The 22174-nt window shown below is 42.3% G+C and overlaps 1 protein-coding gene and 1 pseudogene across 1 annotated transcript; one reads left to right on the forward strand and one right to left on the reverse strand.

Moving 5' to 3' along the window:
• Positions 1–3369: 3369 nt before the first annotated feature.
• On the reverse strand, positions 3370–11816 carry SDF2 (stromal cell-derived factor 2). The gene is made up of 3 exons (XM_006890959.1): positions 11648–11816; positions 5048–5244; positions 3370–3657 (listed from the first exon to the last, which is right to left on the reverse strand). The coding sequence occupies exons 1-3, from the start codon at positions 11796–11798 to the stop codon at positions 3370–3372; spliced, it is 636 nt and encodes a 211-aa protein (XP_006891021.1). The 5' UTR covers positions 11799–11816.
• On the forward strand, positions 6293–6836 carry LOC102863923 (annotated as a pseudogene).
• Positions 11817–22174: the final 10358 nt, after the last annotated feature.

Genomic DNA, 22174 nt, shown 5'->3' on the forward strand with positions numbered 1-22174 from the left:
TTTAGTGTCAGTGTTGTCCCTGCCTTTCTCACATGCGTCTTTACCCACTTATTTCCTGCTTCACCATTCAGCAGGATACCCATTCACTTCTACCCCCTCCCTTCACATCTATCTCCCTTTCACCAGCCCTCCATCTAATAACTTATAAAATTTAAAAAATAAGTCTTCTTACCAGTCATTTCACATGCCCCCTCAAGGGGGTCCACCAACTGTTTAAGATCATACTAGTCTCTCAAGCACTGTGTTTGTCATTTGCAGCTTGTCATCAAGTGTGTATGGTGAATCCACACAACTGAGTGAAAACTGTCCAAATCAAAAGTCCCTTACAACACATTCCCCTATTTAGTTACTCACCTTATCCAATAAAGTTGATTTCTATTCCTCCCATCTTCTCAGACTGTTAAACACACCTCCTTCCAACTACCTCACAGCCTAAAGTGTTGATTTTACTATTTGCCTACTTTCTGGAGAGCTCTCAAGGATCAGTGCAACTGAACTGCGGTAAACACAGAGCAAGGATGGTATTCAGCTACTTAATGGCCTCAATTTACTGAGACCAAAAGTCTCTATGTCTTTTAGTGTTATGGACCATGCCATGTCTTAAACAGAGTTGGTGGCCTCAAATGTTCAATGCTAATTCAAATAGAACACAAATACAAGAAGCCTTGCTATTCATAAAAATTCCAGAAGATGGCAGTCACCTCTATTACTCTAGCAAGCAAACTTTTGGGTAGACGCCCAGGAAGACGAGGTAGGCAAAGGACTAAAGGTTTCTACTATCTTTTCAGAAAAAAATAACCTTAAGATTGCCAAAACAGAGGAATGGTGTCCAAGAGTTAAATACAACTGTAGTATAATAAAAACAATGAGTCGGACACAACTAAGTTTCTATTCCCTTTTTGTTTTTGTTGTTGTTGTGTACCATTGAATACGATACGACTGGCACGAGATTGCCCCTCCTTCTCCAGCAGAACATTTGGTGGATTCGAACCACGTGTCTTTGGTATTACATTGCAGCTTCTTGCCACTAGGCCACCAGAGCTCCCTCATATCCCCTAATTTTCAGAATTTACTAGTTTTAAGAATTCAAATAAAAGATATGTTTGGGTTGGTTTGTTGTTTTTTGTTGGTTTTTTTAAAATTTTGTGTGTGTGTGTGTACCATCAAATTGGATCTGACTAGTACAGGAGATTGCCCCTCCTTCTCCAGCAGAGCATCTGGTGGATTTGAACCATGTGCCTCTGGGACTGCAGTGCACCTTCTTGTAAAAGATATGTTTTTTTAAAAAAGAATTCAGGGTCTAGCTCACTGAAAATCCCTATGGAGCTATATGTTATATTTTGCTCACAACTGTCACCATGATTTGGAATTGACTCCACAGCAATTAACATGTTTATCAAAAACGGGGCACAGGGGGAGGATATACCCACAGAAACAAAGAATACTGGCTTTGCTCTCCAATAGCAAATTATTTTGACCTATAATATCTACCCAATATTTCTGTGAAGATTAGATGAAGTAAGATCTACAACATGGTGCCTAGTAATTAGAAGTGAATAAAAGAAGTTCCTTTTTACTACTCCTACTGCTTTCTTTCATCTCTGTAACAGGATAGTTTAACAGTTCATTGGCTATTTATGAAGCTGTGCTGCAATGCCAAAGACACACAGTTCAAAACCACCATCTACTCTATGGGAGAATGATGGGCAAGCTCTCATAATTTACTACCCCTGAAGAACCACTGGAGGGTCAGCAATAGTTCAGTTCCAATTCAGTGACACACAACATACATAGTAAAAACTCTAGTAAAGATAAAATGCCTGGGACAAGAGTAAAACATGAAAATTTGGATGCATCTAAAAGTTTCCCAGCATTTTGATGATAAAAATCTTAGAACTGAGGTTATGCACAATTATGTTTATTGCTGCATTGTTCACAATAGCAATGAGGTGGAAACAACTCAAGTGCCCATCAACAAATGGATAGAGAAGCTGTGGTATATTCACACACTGGAATAGTATGCAGCACGGAAAAAAACTCAAAATATTATACAAAATGGGTAACGCTGAAGGACATTATGCTGAGTGAAATAGCCACAAAAGGACAAATACTGCATAATGCCACTCTTTAAAAGGAATATATGATAAGGTATTATTTGCATGACAACAGTCCAGAATAAGAGGGGCATAAAAAAGTGGACTGCGGGTGGGGGGAGGAAACTGCAACAATGAAAGAATCTTTTTAAAGAAAAAAACCTAACTGGAGGGGGTAGGAAGGATAATGTGCAACAATGAATGAATGGAAATCCAAGTTTTCTGTAACTTTCATTAAAATTTCAATTAAGAAAAAAAAAGGGGCGAGCTCTGGTGGCCTAGTGGCAAGAAGGTGTACTGCAATCCCAGAGGTGCACGGTTCAAATCCATCAGATGCTCTGCTGGAGAAGGAGGAACAACCTCCTCCTGTACCAGTCAGATCTGATTTGATGGTACACACACACACACAAAATAATAAAATTTTTAAAAAAAAAGAAGGAAAAAAGAACTTGAGAATAATGCAGATCATAAAAGGTTAGGTTTGTTTTTTTAAAAAAAAAAAAAAAAACCAAAAAAAAAACCCCACAAAAAAGCCCCACCCCTCTGCTGTAGGGTCAATTCCAAATCACAGTGACCTCCATCAAGTTTCTGAGCCAGTTTTAGTATCAGCAACCTTTCTTTCTCCCTGGAGCACGTCGGAGATTTGAACCACCTACCTACCTTCTGGCTGGGAGCTCAAAATGTAAGCTGATTTCGATTTATACCAATCCTTGTGACAGAACTGTCCTATACGGTTCTCAAAGCTGCCATCCTCACAGGAGTACCAGGCCTTTTTCTATGGAGCCACTAGATGGATTCAATCACCAGCCTTTCCATTAGTAGCCCAGTAATTAACCATTGCCCAACAGCTCCTTGATCATGAAAAGCATGCCTGCTAAATAATATGACAATAAGCGACAATGAAATTTATTTTTTAATTATTTTGGAGAAATAGGAAGAACGTCACACATATTAATAATCCATCATGCCCAACTCTTGGGGAGTGAAAAATTTCTCAGGAGGGATGTTCCCCTCAGTTTGTTTCGTCAGTACAATTAAAAACATCTACTCCTTCACCAGCAAGTATAGTATTCAAAGAAGTGACCCAAGTCTGATAGAGCAACCAATTTAAGTATGAAGGGCTGAAGCTTCCAAACACAGGCCATTATCTGACATGCATCTTCATCTCAGTGGTGATGTGCCCACTGCCCAGGGAACCTATGGCAGGGATCTCAGGATCAAACAGCAGGAGATGTCTCTGAACACTGGGTGGTGGGAGTGATCAGTGCCTTCAGACTCATAGCTCTGCATGGTGTACTTCTGTCTTTAGCAACTCACTTGGTTTCATGAAGATGCCTTCCATGGTTTTCCAGTAGTTGTTCTGGCTTGGCTGGGCCATACCATGCACCTCTTTTTGTCCACTGATGGGTCGACCATATTGTTCCCCAGTAACAGACAGCAGCACGTCAGTTGAAGAGTGTTTGAACCGCACCTCACCATCCCTTACCCAGTAGGGTCCATTACACAGCACTGTCCAGTCATCCAGATAATCACCCTCACCTTCTTCTCCAAATGCACTGACTTCCTGGAAGACAGACAATGACAGTATTAGCATGAGCTGACACACAAGCCTGCAAAGGAGGAAAGGGCAATATGAAGAAAAACAAGGCTTCTCCAAAAGTGAAAAATGAGAGGCTGTCCAGTGTTGCTTAAAAACATCAAAAACCTGTAAAGATGGGGACCATACTCTCAGAGGACATCTAGGTCAACTGACATAACCTAGCTCCAAAGACCATATTTGGTAAACAGCAATTTGAAGTCTTAAAAGCTTATAAACGGCTCATCTTTCTTTTCTGGAGCAATTGGTGGATTCAAACCAGGTACTTCTGGGTTGACAGGACAACTCCTTAACACTGAGACACCAGAGAGCGCCCTTGTAATGGATTAGGGAAAGGAAAATCAACCTTAAATGAATGGCTGGTTGGACATTATGTGCACTGCAATTAACAATTTGAAACAAAACATGCCTAACTGACCAAACAGGGAAGGGAAAGAGGAGAGAGTGAAATAAAAAATAGAATACAGGAAAGTTTGCCCACAGATAGAAACTATTACTATTAGGCAGGGATGGGAGTGGAGGAGGAGGGAGCATAGATTAGCAAACCGGTAGGTAAGTTGAAGGGGAAAAAGAGTACAGGGAGGTTTCAACAGGACATTGTAATTAATGACAATATATAACTGTAATTATTGTTATAAAATGAAACATATGAGTGACTGAATTAAAACCAACTTTAAGAAAAACAGAAATTAACAAGTTGATCTTGTTGTTGTTGTTGTTATGTGCCGTCGAGTCACCTGCGACTCATAGTCAAAGTTGATCTTAGGTGATAATAACTTAATAATGGGTCATTAATTGCAATAAATGTACCATGGCAGTGTAAAATGCTCATAAAAGGGAAACCACACAGATAGAAGTGATGATGGGGGAAGTCTTTAAGCAGTTCATTGAGGGGTCCACATCCTCTGGAAGCTTAAGGTTAAAAAAAAAAAGACACAATGCCTAGTTTATTTTTCTAATACAGAGTTTCCCAAAGGACAGCCTATAGATTAGTTCTTTAAGATGGTTAGTGGGGGGTGGGAGGAAAAGATGGTTAGTCAGGCTTATTAAAAATAAATAACTTATAATATACTTGGAAAACACTCAGTTTCTCTTCTGCAGGCTTTATCAGAATGTATTATATGCTTAGGTATAATTACTGTCTTTCCTCCCCATTTCTTGAATTGGACTAGATATAAAGTCTCCATTTTGGCCAGAAATAATTATCTTTTTACTTAATAGACACAGCTAGTTCTCTAGTCTGCAGAAAAGAGAACACCTACGCCTGAAAACGAAAGGGCTAAGAATCAGGAGGTCAGATAACCGGAAGTCAAACAACCACCCAAATGAGTCACGGAGAGCAGCAATGCCACTTCACCTGGTTACCAGACAGAGGGGAGGTGAAATGGTGGCTGTGCAAGTTTCTTCCAGTGTTGACATGTGTCAGCCGGATAGGTTGGCCACATTTGACAGGAGTTCCCCTCTCGCATACTGTAGCAGTCTTCCCCCGTATCCTCCAGTAACTGTTGCTGTCATCCACAGAGGTTACACCTGTCACTGACTGCTGCCCACTACCTGTAGTCAGAAACAGAAAGGACAGTGAGTTCAACTGGATTCTTTTTTTTCTACGGATAATACTGTCTTCTGCAGCATAAACAGGTACAGCAGAGGAGGAAGAAAACCCTATCTATGCGAGATGTTTTCTTCCAAAACATTAAATATATGTAAAAAAGACTATTTACATATTTAGTTAATATTTACATATTAAATATATGTAAAAAATACTTCGTCTGACATACCATGCTCATGTTGTAAGGAGGGACCGTGCAGGAGAGGAAGGCTCTCTATGAGGTGGATTGATTTAGTGACTGGAGTAATTGGAATGCATATATCGAAGACAGTGAGACTGGCACAGGACAGAGCCGAGTTTAGGGCTGTTGTACACAGGGTTGCTATGAGTCACAAGCGACTCAACGGCATATAACAACAAATAATGTATTTATACAAAACTAACTAATGTATGTGGAGCTTTGATAGCATAGCACATTATGCATTGAACTGTGTGGGGCAGTTATTGTTATATGCCATCAAGTCACCTGCGACCCTTTGTACAACAGTTCTGAAGCCTGCCCTGTCCTGAGTCTATTGTCACTGACCAACACACCAACCCCTACAGCCCCAAATACTGTATCAATTCATTTCATCTGGGGTCTTCTCCTGTGCTGTCCCTCCACCCTTCCAAGCATGATGTCCTTCTACAAGGATAGGTCCTTCCCGGTCACATACTCAAATTTTGTGAGATGGAACTTCAAAATCTTAGCCTCTAAGGAGAAACTTGGTTTCAGGAGACTGATACAAATAAGGTGTATAGGCTACTAACAAGATTGGTCAGTTTTGCCATCCCAGCAAGCTTAAACAGAGCAGGTTCAGAGGCAGAAAATGGGAACAGCACTACCATCAAGAAAAAAGAAGTGAGACGGTCTTCGCAGAGTCGCTTGTGGTCTCCTGCTTCAACAGTGCTTGAACAGAAGCCGGCACTCTCCCGCCAGTCCTCCGCCACCTCCTCACATCAGCACCCCCGGATGCCCCAAGGTCCTCGCCTCCGCGCTGCGCAGACGCCGCCATGACCGCGTCCCCTCCGCAGGTGCGCCAGAACTACAACCAGGACTCGGAGGCCGCCATCAACCGCCAGATCAACCTGGAGCTCTACGCCTCCTATGTCTACCTGTCCATGTCTTAGTACTTCGACCATCATGATGTGGCTTTGAAGAATTTTGCCAAATATTTTCTCCACCAATCCCACGAGGAGGGGGAGCATGCTGAGAAACTGATGAAAACTGCAGAACCAACGAAGCAGCCGCATCTTCCTTCAGGACATCAAGAAACCAGACCGGGATGACTGGGAGAGCGGGCTGAACACAATGGAGTGTGCGCTACACTTGGAGAAAAGTGTGAATCAGTCCCTACCGGAACTGCACAAATTGGCCACTGACAAGAACGACCCTCATTTGTGTGACTTCATTGAGACACATTACCTGGATGAGCAGGTGAAATCCATCAAACAACTGGGTGACTACTAACCAACTTGAGCAAGACAGGCGCTCCAGATTCGGGCCGAGTACCTCTTTGACAAGCACACCCTGGGAGACAGTGACAGCGACAGCTGAGCGAAGCTTTAGCCCAGCTTCCCCACAGCCACAGGGGTGACACCGTGGTCACTACCAGGCCACCTGCATGTCTTGTTTATTTTACCTTTTCTATAAGTTGTACCAAAATACCCACTTAAGTTCTTTCATTTGTACCACTCCTTCAAGATAGTCCTTTGGTACCCAGCTGTTGTGTTGGAGACCTTGGTGAGCCAGAAGTCTGTCTAAGCCATCTTGGCTAAATTCTTTAATCACCACATGTGTCTGCTTCAGTCACATTTAATAAAATGAAACTTACAAGGGGGAAAAAAAAGAAAAAAGAAGTGGAGAGTGTAGCAGCTCATCCTTTTGAACAGAAATCTTGTGTCAAATGGACTAAGAGCTACACCAGTAGAGTTGGAACAGCAGCAGAAATCAACATGAGACAGAGCTAACTAGGATGGTCATCCCAGAGCCAGAGCCTAGGGCCTTTGCTCAGAGTGGGAGATGCCATAATGGGCAGGATTAAAAGAGCTGTGTAACACTGACCCAAAGACACAAGGCTGAAGATCAGAAGGCCTGTGAGCACATCTGAGCTGTCCTGACTGAAAAATCATATCCTGTTTCCAACCTGAATATCAATTTGTATTCCCCTTAATAATCCCTGTAATTGAGTATTGTCTGTGAGTCCTGTATGGCCACTGGAAAGGATTATTAGTCCCTGTAGTAGGACAGCAAGAGTTCTTGGAAGGATGATGTGTCATAATTGACAGAAGTAGGTGCAAGAGCATGTTTGACCTCACAGAAATCAGTTTTGAGCTGTGGATGTTATGAATGGGGACTCTTCCACTTGGGGATTTAGTAGGGATGCAGTTGCCCTCTTATTTATCTCAGTTTTTACAGAGTGTCAACCACAAGATCAGCAGTTCAAATCCACCACTGCTCTGCAGGAAAAAGATAAGTGATTCCTCCCATAAAGCTTTTTAGGCTCAAAACAACTATGAGATATCATCTCACCCCAGTAAAAACAGCAAAATTTAACAGACAGCAAACAACAAATACTGGCGAGGTTGTGGAGAAACTGGAACCCTTATTCACTGTTGATGGGAGTGTAAAATGGTGCAACCACTATGGAAGGCAGTATGGTGCCTTCGCAAAAAGTTGCAAATAAAGGGAGCTCTGGTGGCCTAGTGGCAAGAAGCTGCACTGCAATCTCAGAGGCATATGGCTCAAAGTCACCAGATGCTCTGCTGGAGAATGAGGGGCAATCTCCTCCTGTACCAGTCAGATCCACTTTGACGGTACACACACACAAAAAGAATAAATTTTTTTTTTAAAGTTGCAAATAGAGGTATCATTTGACCCAACAATTCCACTACTGGGAATATACACCAAAGAAACCATAACCACCACCCAAGCAGATAAATGCACACCCATGTTTATTGCGATTTTGTTCACAATAGCAAAGAGAAAGAAACAATCTAAGTGTCCATCAATAAACGAATGGATAGAGAAGCTGTGGTATAGTCACACAATGGAATACTATGCTGCATTGAAAAATAAGGAACTCATGATATATTATACAAAATGAGTGACCCTGGAAGACATTATGCTGAGTGAAATATCTGTCATAAAAGGACAAATACTGCATAGTGTTACTGTTGTAAAACGGGACTGACATTGGGGTTAGGGGAGACGGAGAAAGATGGGATAAATTATATTTACTGCACTGAAACAGATGAGGAAGAGACCTGTTCAAAAGGATGTATAACTATCCAGAACAAAGACTGCACAGTGGAGTGGACTTGGGGGAGGGATTGTATAACAATGAAAGAATTTTTCTTTTACTTTTCAAAGAGAAGAACAAACTGGGTGGGGGTGGGGGAGGTTGGGCAGGGAGCAAAGTGCCAGAATGAATGAATGAATGAATGAATGAAAATCCAAAGTCTTTGTAAACTTTCTTAAAGTGAATTTAAAAAAAATAAAGTTTTCTGGCCTCAGAAACCTAATGTAGGGAGTTGAAATCAACTCAATGGCAGTGAGTTTGGTTTACTTAATTATTGTGTAAATATACTTAAAAACATATCATAAATTTTCAAGAATATGCATTAAAGAACATTCATTCATTGCTGTCAAGTCAGTTCCAACTTAGAACTAATCCTCCAGTGGGCTGCCAAGGCTGTAAATCACATAGGAGACTGTCCATCTTTCTCCCACAGAATAGCTGGTGGTTTTGAACTGCAAGTGAAGAGTAGCCTTTGGGTTAGCAGTCTAGTCCATATGGACTACATCACCAGAGTCCTAGACTAAACAGCACTACGGTTTATTTGCCCTCAAGTCAGAATCAATTCATGACTAACTTTGCAGTGGGTTTTCAGAGGCTCTAAATCACACAGGAGAGCTCTAGTGACCTAGTGGTAAGAAGCTTCACTGAAATTCCAAAGGCATACAGTTCAAATTCACTAACTGCTCCACAGGAGAAAGATGAGCAATCTCCTCCCATGCAATTAACTGCCACTGAAAACCTGCTGGAGAGGTATCTAAGGGCTGGTTGCAACTCAATGGTACATAACAATAACAAATCACTCAGGAGGAGATTGCAGATCTTTCTCCTATAGAGCAACTGATGGACTTTTAGGGTGACCGTTGTTGGCAGAGGGAAAAGACAGAGACCAAGACACTCAGGAATGGAGGTCAGGTCAGAAAGAGTGAAGGGGGGGCTAACAGCTGGGAGAACTGCAAGCCCTGTGCTAGGCCTTTCTGTGGTTTTATTGAGAATCACCAGGAAGTAAACAAAGAAAAATCACAAGAGAGTATTAAACAAAAACAAAGTAAATAAAAAAGAAATCTCTTTTGTAAATAAGGCCGAAGAACTATATAGATGCTTAAGGATTGCCCTAATGCTACAGGGTGAATTCTAGCTTGTATTAAGCTTCCCTCCTATCTTGATATAGCATTTGGTTTATTATTAATATTAAATTTATATCCGGCTTCCCATAGGTGACAATACAGCAACTTACCATTTGGCCTCCAGAACTTCCAAAGAGCACTGTTGGTGTTGCTGTTGTGCCATGTAGTCACCTGGGACTTACAGAGACCCAGTGTACAACAGCTCTTAAGCTTGCCCTATCCTAAGCCAGTCTCACTGACTCTGACACACATACCCCCATTACCCAGTTATTGTGTCACTCCATCTCATCCAGGGTCTTCCACTCCCAAGCTGTGTCTCCACCTTTCCCAGCATGATGTCCTTCTGCAAGGATCAATCCCATGGGCCCAATTCTTCTCTATTGTTTACCTTATATGTGAGATAAAGCTTCAAAATCCTAGCCCCCATGGATAAATTTGGTTTACCCTCTCCAAGACAGATCTGTTTCCTGATTTTGAACCATGTAGTGTTTCCTTGCTCTGTTCTGACTGCTTCCTAGTTCAAGTATAGGTTTTGCATAAGCACAATCAAGTGTTATAGGATTCCTATTCTTCTCACTATTAGCCACAACTTGGTTCCCAAATCTGGCTGGTCAATAAAAGCACCTGATGAGCTTTAATCTTACAGAGTCCTATCGCCAGGCTTCTATCCACCCTATTTTGATGTAGTAAATACAAAGTAAGAAATAAAATCCATTAGAAAAAAGTTATACACCTGACATAGAGTAGGTGTTCAATGAATGGTTACTAGGGTTAAAAACATCCCCACAAAGACAGCTCAGCTACTTTCCCAGCTTAACTGGTCAGACAAGTCTGAGGATTGTGAACCACGTTAAGCCCAAATGAAGGAATTCCTTCTTTCCTCTCAGTTAACACCACTGGCTGCTGTAATCTAATAATCATTTTAGGTGCCTCTCAAGTCTCACTAGCTGAATTTCTCTGGGGTTCATTAAATCCATGTTGAATAAAGAAATCCATAAATAATCTATTATTAAGAATTTTCAAAAAATTTAAAAAAAATTTAAAAAAAAACCTTTTCATTTCATATTGTTACATGCTCTCTAAACATTTTCCAATTTTGAGCACACTTTTAATTGTCAACATCTCTCGCTACTCTCCAGTGCCACCCAAGAGTAACTAAAAACAACTTTAAAAAGTAGCTTTAAAAGTCAACAGTTTTGGACCGAACCCCGCCTCTGTCATTCACTAAGCTGCATGGCTGGGAGTACATGACGCAATTTCTCTAAGGTCTGTTTTCTCATCTCTAAAATGAAAACAGTATCTAACTCACAGGAATGTCAAAGATCCAAAAGGTTCATTTGGCTTGTTGTTGTTATTGTTATGTGCCGTCCAGTCGTTTGCGATTCATTGCGACCCTGTGTACAACAGCCCTAAACCCTGCTCTGTCCTGTGGCAATCGCACTGTCTACGACACACCCATCCCGATTACCCCAGCCACTGAATCGATCCACCTCATAGAGGGTCTTCCCCTCCTGCGCTGTCCCTCTACTCTACCAAGCATGATGTCCCTCTCCAAGGACTGGTCCCTCCTTACAAGTCCAAAGTATGTCAGACGAAGCCCCAGAATCTTTGCCTCCAAGGAGTAGCCTGGCTTAACCCTCTCTAGGATGAATCTGTTTCTTTTCTTGGCAGTCCATGGTACATTCAATATTCTTCTCCAGCACCACAGCTCAAAGGCGTCAATTCTCCTTCTGTCCTCCCTAGTCACTTGGCTTACAGACAGAAAACTGATATAATGAAGATGCTTTAAGACGGCCTCTCTACACCTGTGGACTTTAGGAGCCTCTTTCTGGCACTCAAAGTCCTTCCAGATCACACCCCTCATATGTGCTCCAAGCCGTTCCCGCTCTGGGGCGGACTAGGCCTCTCTCCCTAGTCTATCCGAACACGGTCCCGTGCAGTACCTGACCCGTAGCGAACGTCATGTGAGTGCAGCCGGACGTTGTGGCGTGTATTGAGTAGCTTTACCACAGAGCCGCACGTAACTACAGTCAGATCGGATGCTCCCACAGCGCCCCACAAACCCCCGAACAGCAACAGAGGTACCACTGCCATCCTGGCAGGACCCGGAGCCCTTAACCTAGAAGAAAATCCAATCGTGATCCCCTCCCCGGAACCGGAAGCTACCAGAGGAACAACTGCTTGGAGGAAATGAGGAAGCCCGAGTTCTGATCTTTATGGTTCCTCTGGCTAGAGCGACCTGAGAGACCAGTTAAGACTGGTTGCTGCCGAGTCTTCCTTCACTTCGCTCTCAGATATCTGTGAATGCAGTCTCTATGAACTGCTCCGGCTAGTTTTCGACTCCCCGGACGCAAGCCTGGTGAGAGCAGCAAGAGGTCACCCGCCCAAGCGCAGTGACAGGGGACCGGAAGTGATGTAACACGTTGACGCGGCGGTGGTGTCGCGGAGGGGCCGTGCGGGGGATCCGTACTGTCTACCTAGTCTCGGTTCGACGACTCCATTTTCTTCGGTAGGGGCTCAGCGCATTAGAGAAGCATCGGGATTCGGGCAAGTAAAGATTCGCCCTAGAGAGTGTATTCCTCGCATGGGTCAGGAAAAGGATCTGGGCTTCTCGGGCCTGGTCCGATTAGGGTAGAGGCACTGGGAAGCCGGGTGCGACAAGAAGAGGGGCCCTGGCCTTCCCAGTTCTATCCGAGGAGGTGGGGAAAGGGAGGGCGGAGGAAAACTGGGTAGTTGGTTAGAGTTTTCCCAGCCCGGTGGCACCGACAACCCGCAAATCTAAAGGCCTGTTGAATCAACAGGCTTCCTTCGAGCTCGTTCTTCTCTCTAGCTTCTGAAAACTAGGCCACGGGAAAGGATTGGGAGTGGAAGGGACATAGGGCTTCTGAGCCCGGATCAGGTGATCAAATTGTTGGCCTTGGGGATGAGAATCCCAAGATGCTTTCAGCAGCTTTGTCATCAGGCTGAAGGGAGATGCCAAATTTCAACTCCCCCCGCCCCTTTTTTGATAGTTGAACTAGAACATTTTGTTAAATATGTCTGCATTTGCCCAGCCCCTTCTGAACACCAGAGATCTCTTGTTATTAGAACAGTCGAGTCTCGACTCCGACTCACAGAGACCCTGTCTGTGTACAACAGCTGGAAAACCCTGCTGGACCTTGTGCCATTCCTTCAATACGCAGCCCCCCTCCCCCTCCCCCCCGTTGTAGCGGTCATTGTGTCAATTCATCTTGTTGAGGACCCTCCCCCCTACGAACCCTCTACTTTTCCAAGTATGCTACCCTTTTTCAAGGACTTGCTCACTCATTGCTGTCAAGTCAGAACTGACTCAGGACTGACCTTCCATTGGATTTCCAGGCCTGTAAATTGCAGGGAGAGAAATTGCCATCCTTATCCTGCAGAGCCGCTGGTCGACTTGAACCACCAGAGCGTCAGTTATTGGCTGTAGTCCCATGGACTAGACCCCAAAGCTCCCCTCAAGAACTAGCCCCTCTTAATAGCATGCCCAATGTGAGAGATGCCTTGTCATCCTCGCTTTTACGGAAAGACTTTGGTTGCACTTCTTCTGAGAGATCCCCTAAAAATTCCTGAAATCTCTGATTCTCATCTATTCTCCATTGATTCATTTCCTCAATCATTTGCTAGACACCTACCAGAATGTCAGAATTAAATAAAAACGTTGTTTTCTAGCTACTGCCTTTTCCAGACACTATTGTATCAGTTGTAGCAGTTCATGTTTTAACAAGAACTGAGCTATTATTTTTTAGGGGAGGTCCTGCTTCTCTGAAATGCTTCATGGAAATTCACTGTGTTATCAGAGGTAGCATGATTATATTGCTACACCGCTTCTGTTAATGGACTCAGTGTTGAGTCCATTATATTTTACAAAAATGTAAGCAGTATTGAATGTGGTTAATTTGTTCAGAGTAAAAAGAAAGCTTCAATTCTACTGCCTAAAAGTAATCAGTTTTAAGTATTCATTGTATTGATTCCAAAAGCGTGGCTGTTCCCTTTTCAGGTGAGATTTTTAGGTTCCTATCCCTTTGTTAGCAGAGTCTGGAGGGAAGTGTGCTGTTACCGAAAGGCTGCACCTTTCTGGCAGTTCCATTTGAGGAAAAAAGGTGAAATCAGTGGAAGATTAACTGTGAATTGGTATTGACTCAACTTCAGTAGGTTGTTTCCTAGAATTACAAGGAACTGTATGGGATAACTGCTAAGTTTTCTCAGAAATACGTCAAGTGAAGGTCTGGCAGTCAACTTCTGGAAACTTAGCTGTTGAAAATCCTATGAAGTGCAGTTCTACTCTGACAACATCATTCCATCATTAGTTACTATCAGCTGGACAATGGTTTATTTCCATGACTTGAGTTCCTTCAAAGAACTTGGTAGCACAGCAGATTACATAATGGGTTATTTAAAAAGAAGTCAGTGTTTTGATCCACCAGCCACGAGAAAACTAAGACAGTTGCCTTTGTCAAGAGTTACAGTTTTGGAAATCCTCAAGGGCAGCTCTGTTCTGTCCTCTAGGATCACTGTGAATTGAAATCAGCTTGTGATGGCAGTGGGTTTTAATCCTTTCAAGCAATACAAATGCATTTGTATATAGTTGCCTTGAGTGGTTTAGCATGGATTAGCATGATGTTATTCGCCAGAAGCTTCTAATCTCCTCAAGAAATTAATCACCTCAGAAAGTGATAAGATCTTAAGAAACTCAGCCACATTTTGCAGATCTCTTTTTGGATATTTTCTTCACAAGAAAGGAAGCCACACAGTGTGGTGGTGGAAGCATATGATCTTTGGAAGCAAATAAATTTGCCCCTACTGCTCTGTTCTTGACCTCAAGAAATGCCACCACCTGAATATAATCTTTGACTTCTTTCTCTCCATCATTCCACAGATAAAGTCAGTTGCCAAATATGTTGATTTTTCTACCTCTTAAAAATGTATTTCTATCATCATACAAGTTTTGTCTAGTATTCCTAAGGTCCCGTTCCAACTATCATCCCATTTTTTTCTCTATAGCCAAATTTCTGCTTGTACCAACTCAGCTTTTCTCACCTAGTCCACTCTGATTTTTCTTCCCACTCCTTGATTCGAAGAATTTTTGTTAAGATCACCAATTGGGAAGTCCAATGGATACTTTGTATCCATCTTTCTTCCTCTGTGGAACATTCAACAAAGTTACTCTTTTCTTGAAACTTATCTTGGCTCCTGAATATTCTCCTTTTCTCAAAGAAGCTACTTCCTCTTCTTTGCTAATCACTTTTGCTTTCTACTTAATGTCTAAATGTTGAGGCACTGTTTGAGTCTGCCATATGCTTCACTGGAGAAGGAAAAAGTCAATTCTAAATTCTCTATTTAGGCTTTTTCTTTAAGTACTCCTTTCTCACAACCCTAGTTATTATCAAATTGCTGGCAACTTTGATATCTCCATTTGCATGTCTCAAAGGTGGGGTGATGGGAGTAGATGTGTCAAAGACAATAAGATTGGCTCAGGATAAAGCGGAGAAGGAGAGAACAGAGCTGTTGTACATAGGGTGAGTTGCAGGCAACTTGACAGCACATAACAACAAGGCATCTAAAATCTAAACCTATTGCTACTAAGCTGATTCTGATTTATGGTGACCTCAAATCTAACAACTTAATTCTCCTCATCCTTTCACAGCTAGTCTTTAATCTGTGTAAGTGGTACATCCACATATGTAAAACCAGACTTCTGGGAATTATTAAAAGCTTCTCCTTTATCATTCCTCAAAAGCTGCAAGATTTTCAGGAAGTCCTGTCACTTCTAACTTCAAATCAATCTTCTAATCTCCATCTCCACTAAAAAAAATAAACAAACTCAACCCATAAAACATAAAATTGACCATATGCTCTGCTGGGGAAGGAGGGGCAATCTCTTCCTGTATTAGTCAGATCTGATTTGACAGTACACCCACAAAATAATAAAATAAAATAAACCACACACATAAAATTGCCATCAAGTCAGAATAGCTAAGCCTCCATTGGGCTTCAAAGGCTGTAAATCACATGGGAGGAGATCACCTGTTTTTCTTTCAAAGAGCTGCTGCTGGCTTTGAACCACCATATACATGTAGGTTAATAGCACAATTATTATGGCTTCTGTCTACATGAATCCTCCTCTAGCCCATATTCCACTACTCAAGATCATGGCAAGTCATGTCATGTCATTTCTTTGCTTAAAACGCCAATGACTTGGGAGCTCTGGTGGCCTAGTGGCAAGACACTTCACTGCAATCCCAGAGGTATGTGGTTCAAATCCACCAGATGCTCTGCTGGAGAAGGAGGGACAATATCCTGTACCATTCAGATCTGATTTGACAGAACACACACACACACACACACACACACACACACACACACAAAATAATACTTGCTGTCAAATTGCAACCAACTCATAGCTGACCCTCAAGTGGATTTAATTGTTAATATTTGTACTGAGTTGACTGTGACTCCGCGACCCTATGAACAGCACATCTGAACCTTGCCCTATCCTGCGCTATCCTCACATCCCTGTTCTGCTGTTTTCTTGAGTCTGTTGTTACAGTCACTATGTCTGTCCATATAGTGGAGGGTCTTTCTCTCTTTCTTTGACCTTCCACCTTTCAAAGCATGATATCCTTTTCTAAGGACTGGCCCTTTGTAAACAGCATGCTCAAAGTATATGAGATGACTCTTCTCTCTCTGTGCCTCTAAAGAACACCCTGGTTGCTCTTCCTTCAAGACAAACTTGTTTGTTCTTTTGGCAGTCCATGGGCTTTTCATCACTCTTCTCTAACTTCACAATTCAAAGATATCGAATCATCTTCTCTCATCCTTGTTCATTGTCCCAACTTTCAGATGTATGGAAAGTATTTGGAAAAATCATGACTTGGACCAGGTGTACCTTGGTCTTTAAGCTGACATCCTTGCTCTTCAGCATTTTGGCAAGATCCTAGACTGCAGATTTTCCCAATGCAGCATGCCTTGGGAATTCTTACTTGCTTTTTCTAAGGATGCTGATTATGGATCCAAGTAAAATGAAATTGTTTACAACTTCAGTCTTTTCTCCATCTGTCATGATGTGGTCCATGATAAAACTTTGTTTTGTTGATGTTAAGATGTAATCCATACTGGAAGCTGTAGTCTTTGATCTTCTGTAGCAAATATTTCAAATCTTCACTTTGTTGAAGCAAGGTTGTATCATCTATATAATGCATGTTGTTGGTGTGTCTTCCTCTGATCCTAATGCCACATTGTTCTTCCTAAAGTCCAGCTTCTTGAATGCTTTGCCAGTGGGCTTTAGGATGCTATAAATCACACAGGAGGAGATTGTTCATCTTTCTCCCTCACAGTCACTGGTGGATTTGAACCATCAGAGAGATGCTAACTTTGAGTTAACAGTGCAACTCCCTACAAACTTCCTCACCCCTTGAGAATACCTTAAGGCAGTTCATCTCTGATTTACAAAGAAGACAGCTGTCAGTCAGGAACTGCTATATGGTTGTGATTGACTACTTCTGGATCAGTCTACTTCTGGGACCATATATTTTGCTTCTGTTCCTTTTCTGCCATTCCTTTGTTTCTCAAAGAAGTATGTTCTTGTTTGTTGTTATGTGCCGTTGAGTTGCTTGCGACTCATAGTGACACTATGTACAACAGCCTTAACCCCTGCTCTATCCTGTGCCAAACTTACTGTCTCTGACACACCTTCCCCCATTACCCTAGTCACTAAATCAATCCATCTCATTAAGGGTCTTCCTCCCTTACAAGCATGACATCCCTCTGCAAGGACTCCTTGCAACGTGCCCAAAGTATGTCAGACGAAGCTTCAGAATCCTTACCTCCAAGGAGCAGCCCAGTTTCACCCTTTAGGACGAAACTACTTGTTCTCCAGTCATCCATGGTATATTCAATATATGTTGTTGTCATGTGCCATCGAGTTGCTTGTGACTCATAGCGACCCTATGTACAACAGTCCTAAACTTTGCTCTGTCCTGTGCCAATCGCACCATCTCCGATACACCCAGTCACTGAATCAATCCACCTCATGGGGGGGGCCTTCCCCTTTTGTGCTGTCCCTCCACCCTCCCAAACATGATGTCCCTCTCCAAGGACCTGTCCCTCCTTGCAACATGTCCAAAGTATGTTAGATGGAGCCTCACAATCCTTGCCTCCAAGGAGCAGCCCGGTTTGACCCTTTCTAGGATGAATCTGTTTGTTTCCCTAGCAGTCCATGATACCCTCAATACTCTTCTCCAGCACCACAGCTCAAAGGCATCAATTCTCCTTCTATCCTCCTTAGTCATTTTCCAACTCTCTGATGCATAACAGGTGATAGCAAAGACCATGGCCTGTATCAGACGCACCTTAGTCTCCAAAGAGACACCATTGCTCTTCTATACTTTGGAGAGGTCCTTAACAGCAGACTTTCCCATGGCAATACGTCTTCTCATTTCCTGGCTTATGGTGCTGAGAGTGCTGACTGTGGAACCAAGCAAACCAAAGCTGTGAATAGGGGAGGGGGAAAATGTGGTGGTTTTGGTTTTTTATTTTGTTTTGTTTTGTTTTATTTTTGTGTGTGTGTACCGTCAAATCGGATCTGACTGGTACAGGAGGAGATTGCCCCTCCTTCTCCAGCAGAGCATCTGGTGGATTTGAAACGTGTACCTCTAGGATTGCAGTGCAACTTCTTGCCACTAGGCCACCAGAGCTCCCTGGAAAAAAATTTTTTAAGCTACCCTGGTGATACAGTAAGTGCTTAGCTACTAACGGAAAGGTTGAAATCTGCCAGCCACTCCTTGGAAAAAATGTTGGTAGTCTAATTCCATAAAGGTTGGTGGTGGTTGTTAGATACAGTCAAGTACAACTTAGAGTGACCATGTAAACAATGGGTCTAAATCCTGTCTTGTCCTGTGCCATGCTCACCATTTGTGACATACTGTAGCCATTGCTCTGGTCACTGTGTGAACTCAATCTGATTAAGGGTCTTTCTCCCTTTCTCTGATCTCCACTTTTCTAAACATGATGCTCCTTTCCAAGGAGTATTCTCATAGCAACATGGCCAAAGTATGAGAGATGAACAAGAGAATAAACAGCTATGTTGTGGAGAAAGTACAGCCAGAGTGCTCCTTGGAGGCACAGATGACAAAGCTTTGTCCATAAAGATTACGACCTTAGAAATCTTTTGCGGGGAGCTCTGGTGGCCTAGTGGCAAAAAGCTGCATTACAATCCCAGAGGCGCATGGTTCAAATCCACCAGATGCTCTGCCGGGAAAGGAGGAACAATCTCCTCCTGTACCAGTCAGATCCAATTTGAACACACACACACACACACACACACACACACACACACACACTAATAAAATAATAATTTTTAAAAATAAAAAAAAAAGAAATCTTGCAACGGTTGTTTTGTCCTATAGCATCACTGTAGGTCAGAGTTGACAAGACAGATTTTTGTGATTTTTATACTCTGGAATTCAAATATTCTAAAACTTTATTTCCCATGAATATGTGCATGGCAAAATCAGTTTCCAGTGGAGCTAATCTGCTGTATTTTTGCACCTTTGATTTAGTGTAATTGTTATGTGCTGTCAAATTGGAACTGACCTTCCAGCAAGTTTTCAGAAGCTGTAAATCACACAGGTGGAGCCACTAGTGAATTTAAACCTTGGGTATTTGGGTTCACAGCACAATTCCTCTGTCACTAAGCAGCACCTAACAACAAGCCACCAACTTCAGTGGCTTAGTGATAAGGAATTATGCTGCCAGCACAAAAATACATGGTTTGACTCCACCAGCTGCTCCTCCAGAGAAAGATGGGCTTCTCTTCCTGTTGGATTTACTTCCTCTGAAAACTCACTAGAGGATCAGCTTTGAGTTGGTTACAAGAAGCCACCACCTCCCCTCATGTAATTAGAAATTTGTAAATGTCAGTTTTAACTATACTTAAGTGGGTACTTTTATGTTCTTATTTAATTGTATTTGTTTAAATTTAAAATGTTTGGACTTCTTATTTCAGATTAGGTGTTCACTCTTGAAATGTCTTGTGGTTTAAACGCCATACCAGACTTCTGATTATTCTCCAGACCACCAAGCCTAAGCCTAAGCTTTTAATCAGGTTACATTTTTCCAGACTGCTTTCTTAACGCTTATCTCAAGTCAGGGATCACCTTTTCTGAGGTATCCCTTAACCTCTTGGCTTCTATTTTAATTTAACATTTGCTTATTATACTTTGTCATAACTAGTAACAGGTCTGGGGTTTTTGTTAAAGATAGATTGTGGGCTCCATTAGAGTAAGCAGGCTTCTCTAATGATGTTCTGTATTCCCAAATACTAGCACAGAGCTTGACACCAAAAAACAGTTCAGGTTCAGAGGGAAGGAAATTAACAATCACCGAGCCAATTAGCCGAATTAACAAAGTTTATTTCTAGTTCGAACCAGGCTCCCGCATGCTGACACAGCAGCATCCAGCCGAGAGCCCCAAATTGATGTCTGCCCCTCCTTTTATACCTCTGCTACTCCCCTGCCCAACCATACACGCCATGATTGGTCATCCACAGTGGTTTGGGTATTTGTCCACCTTCAATTGGCTAGCCATATAGCTCAGGGAAACAGTTTGGAAACCTATTTGAATCTTATAGGTTACTTCAGATGCAGGAATGCTGAAAAATCCCTTGTGCGCTTACAAAGAAGAAGAATTCCACTTTATGGCAGTTGATCAATCAGGGTGGGATTTGCCACAGGTGGGGGTTGTTTGTTAAAAACCACTCAAGTGGGTGGGGTGGGGTTAACTGTACTTTACCAGAAACTGAGTTTCTGATAACTGGTCCTTTCAATTGCCTCCTACATCTTGTTCAAAGGGAGGGCTGTGAACCTCCCCTGTGGCAACCTGATCCCTACTCTGCTCCCTTCCAGAGAATGTCATGGTAACTACCAGCCTCTCCCTTTGAGCTACATCTTGTGCTGCAGCTGTGCCTCTGCTGCCACCACCTCATTCCCCATCTAGACCTATTTCTATAGCAAATTTAACTTAGAATCCAAATAAGCAGGAAATTTCAAGAGCGTAAGTACTTAAATGCAAAATCCACACTATGTCTAGTTTCTTGCCAGCTAGCATATGTTAATGATAATGATATGTTTACATTTTTTTATTTTTTATTTTAAATGTATATTAGTGTCTTTGTTCTGGAATGATTGATTGCCAGCCTCAGCCTGCAGTGCTGCTGCAGCACCCTCCTGCGAGTTGCAGCATGTCAGGATTGCTGCTGGCAAAGCTTTTTCAACTGAGGACTTGGCAGGGAACTAAACTGTAAGCATTCCCCAGCTATCACACGGGGTATGCCTTATTGCTGGTCTTGGACTCACAGAAAGGGCACACTGCTCGCTCTCCCCAGGCTGCTTGTAGCACAAAGCACCAGCTGCCCCGGGACAGAAGAGAGCTGTTGTTTTCTTCTGGTCCGCTGCCTGCCTGTGCCTCTGAGTTAAGTACCTTCAGGAGCTAAAATTTAGTGTGAAGATGATGAGGGCTTAAAAGACTCAATTCCTGCGTCTGGGAACCTATTTAAAATGAGTTCTACAAATTTAATGGGCCGTCATTTTAGGCAGTTTGTGTCCTTCCCTGCCCCTTCCCAATACTCAAGCTAATTGACCTAAAGGATATAAATCTTGAAGGAGAGGACATTAGTTTAACCCTCCCAGCCTTAATCACTGCCTTGAGGCCCTATGGAGTACAGTATTCTGCAAGCTTTTTACTGTATGAATCAGTTTAAAAATAGTAATTGATCATCATTAAGGTTAATCCTTACCTGTTCCTCCTTCTAGAAAACAAAGATAACATGATGATTGGAGCTGATATATAATCTCCGTGTAAACAAGACTGGCAAAGATAGTAATTGAATTTTAACATGAATAGCACTTTTATGAATAACAACTATCATTTTCAAAGTAAAAAATTTAGTGAGAAGAATGGCATTGTATACATGTTTGCAGGTCTCTCTAATGGCTGAATTTATCTTCTATAAACAGATGAATTTTCATTACTTTATTCTGATACCAATAGTCATGTAACCTCTGGGAGGTTCTGCTGAACACTTATGAAAGGAATGGAGAAGTCCTAGGCCATTCTCTGAGAACTACTAGTAATAGTAGATCCAACTGTGACTTTGGAATCCGACCTTAGTACAAGTCTGCTTTTGTAGTTGATGTTGTTGTTTGTTGTTGTTATGTGATGTTATATAGGCTTAAACCAATGGCTTTATTTTTCTGTTTCCTCTTTTTTTTCAGTGGTGTGCCTAGTGAACCTGTACATTATTGGGTAGTGTAGAACATAGGGTATTGTTCTTATTAGGTGCCATTGGGTTAGCTCTCACTCATAGTGACCCTGTGAACAACAAAAGAACAACCTTGCCCCTCCTCACAATCTCTTAGAAGCTCAAACTCATCAATCCAGTCACTCTGTCAATC

Source organism: Elephantulus edwardii, unplaced genomic scaffold (assembly GCF_000299155.1).
Source record: "Elephantulus edwardii isolate Elephantulus edwardi_28Jun2011 unplaced genomic scaffold, EleEdw1.0 scaffold00094, whole genome shotgun sequence".
NCBI classification, from domain to species: Eukaryota; Metazoa; Chordata; class Mammalia; order Macroscelidea; family Macroscelididae; genus Elephantulus; species Elephantulus edwardii.

Coding starts and splice junctions, on each gene's coding strand:
- SDF2 (XM_006890959.1), bottom strand. CDS start 11,798: ATGGCAGTGGTACCTCTGTTGCTGTTCGGGGGTTTGTGGGGCGCTGTG. Junction 5,245..11,647: donor TGACGTTCGCTACGGGTCAG/GTACTGCACGGG, acceptor TTCTGACTACAG/GTAGTGGGCAGCAGTCAGTG. Junction 3,658..5,047: donor CCCCTCTGTCTGGTAACCAG/GTGAAGTGGCAT, acceptor TCTGTCTTCCAG/GAAGTCAGTGCATTTGGAGA.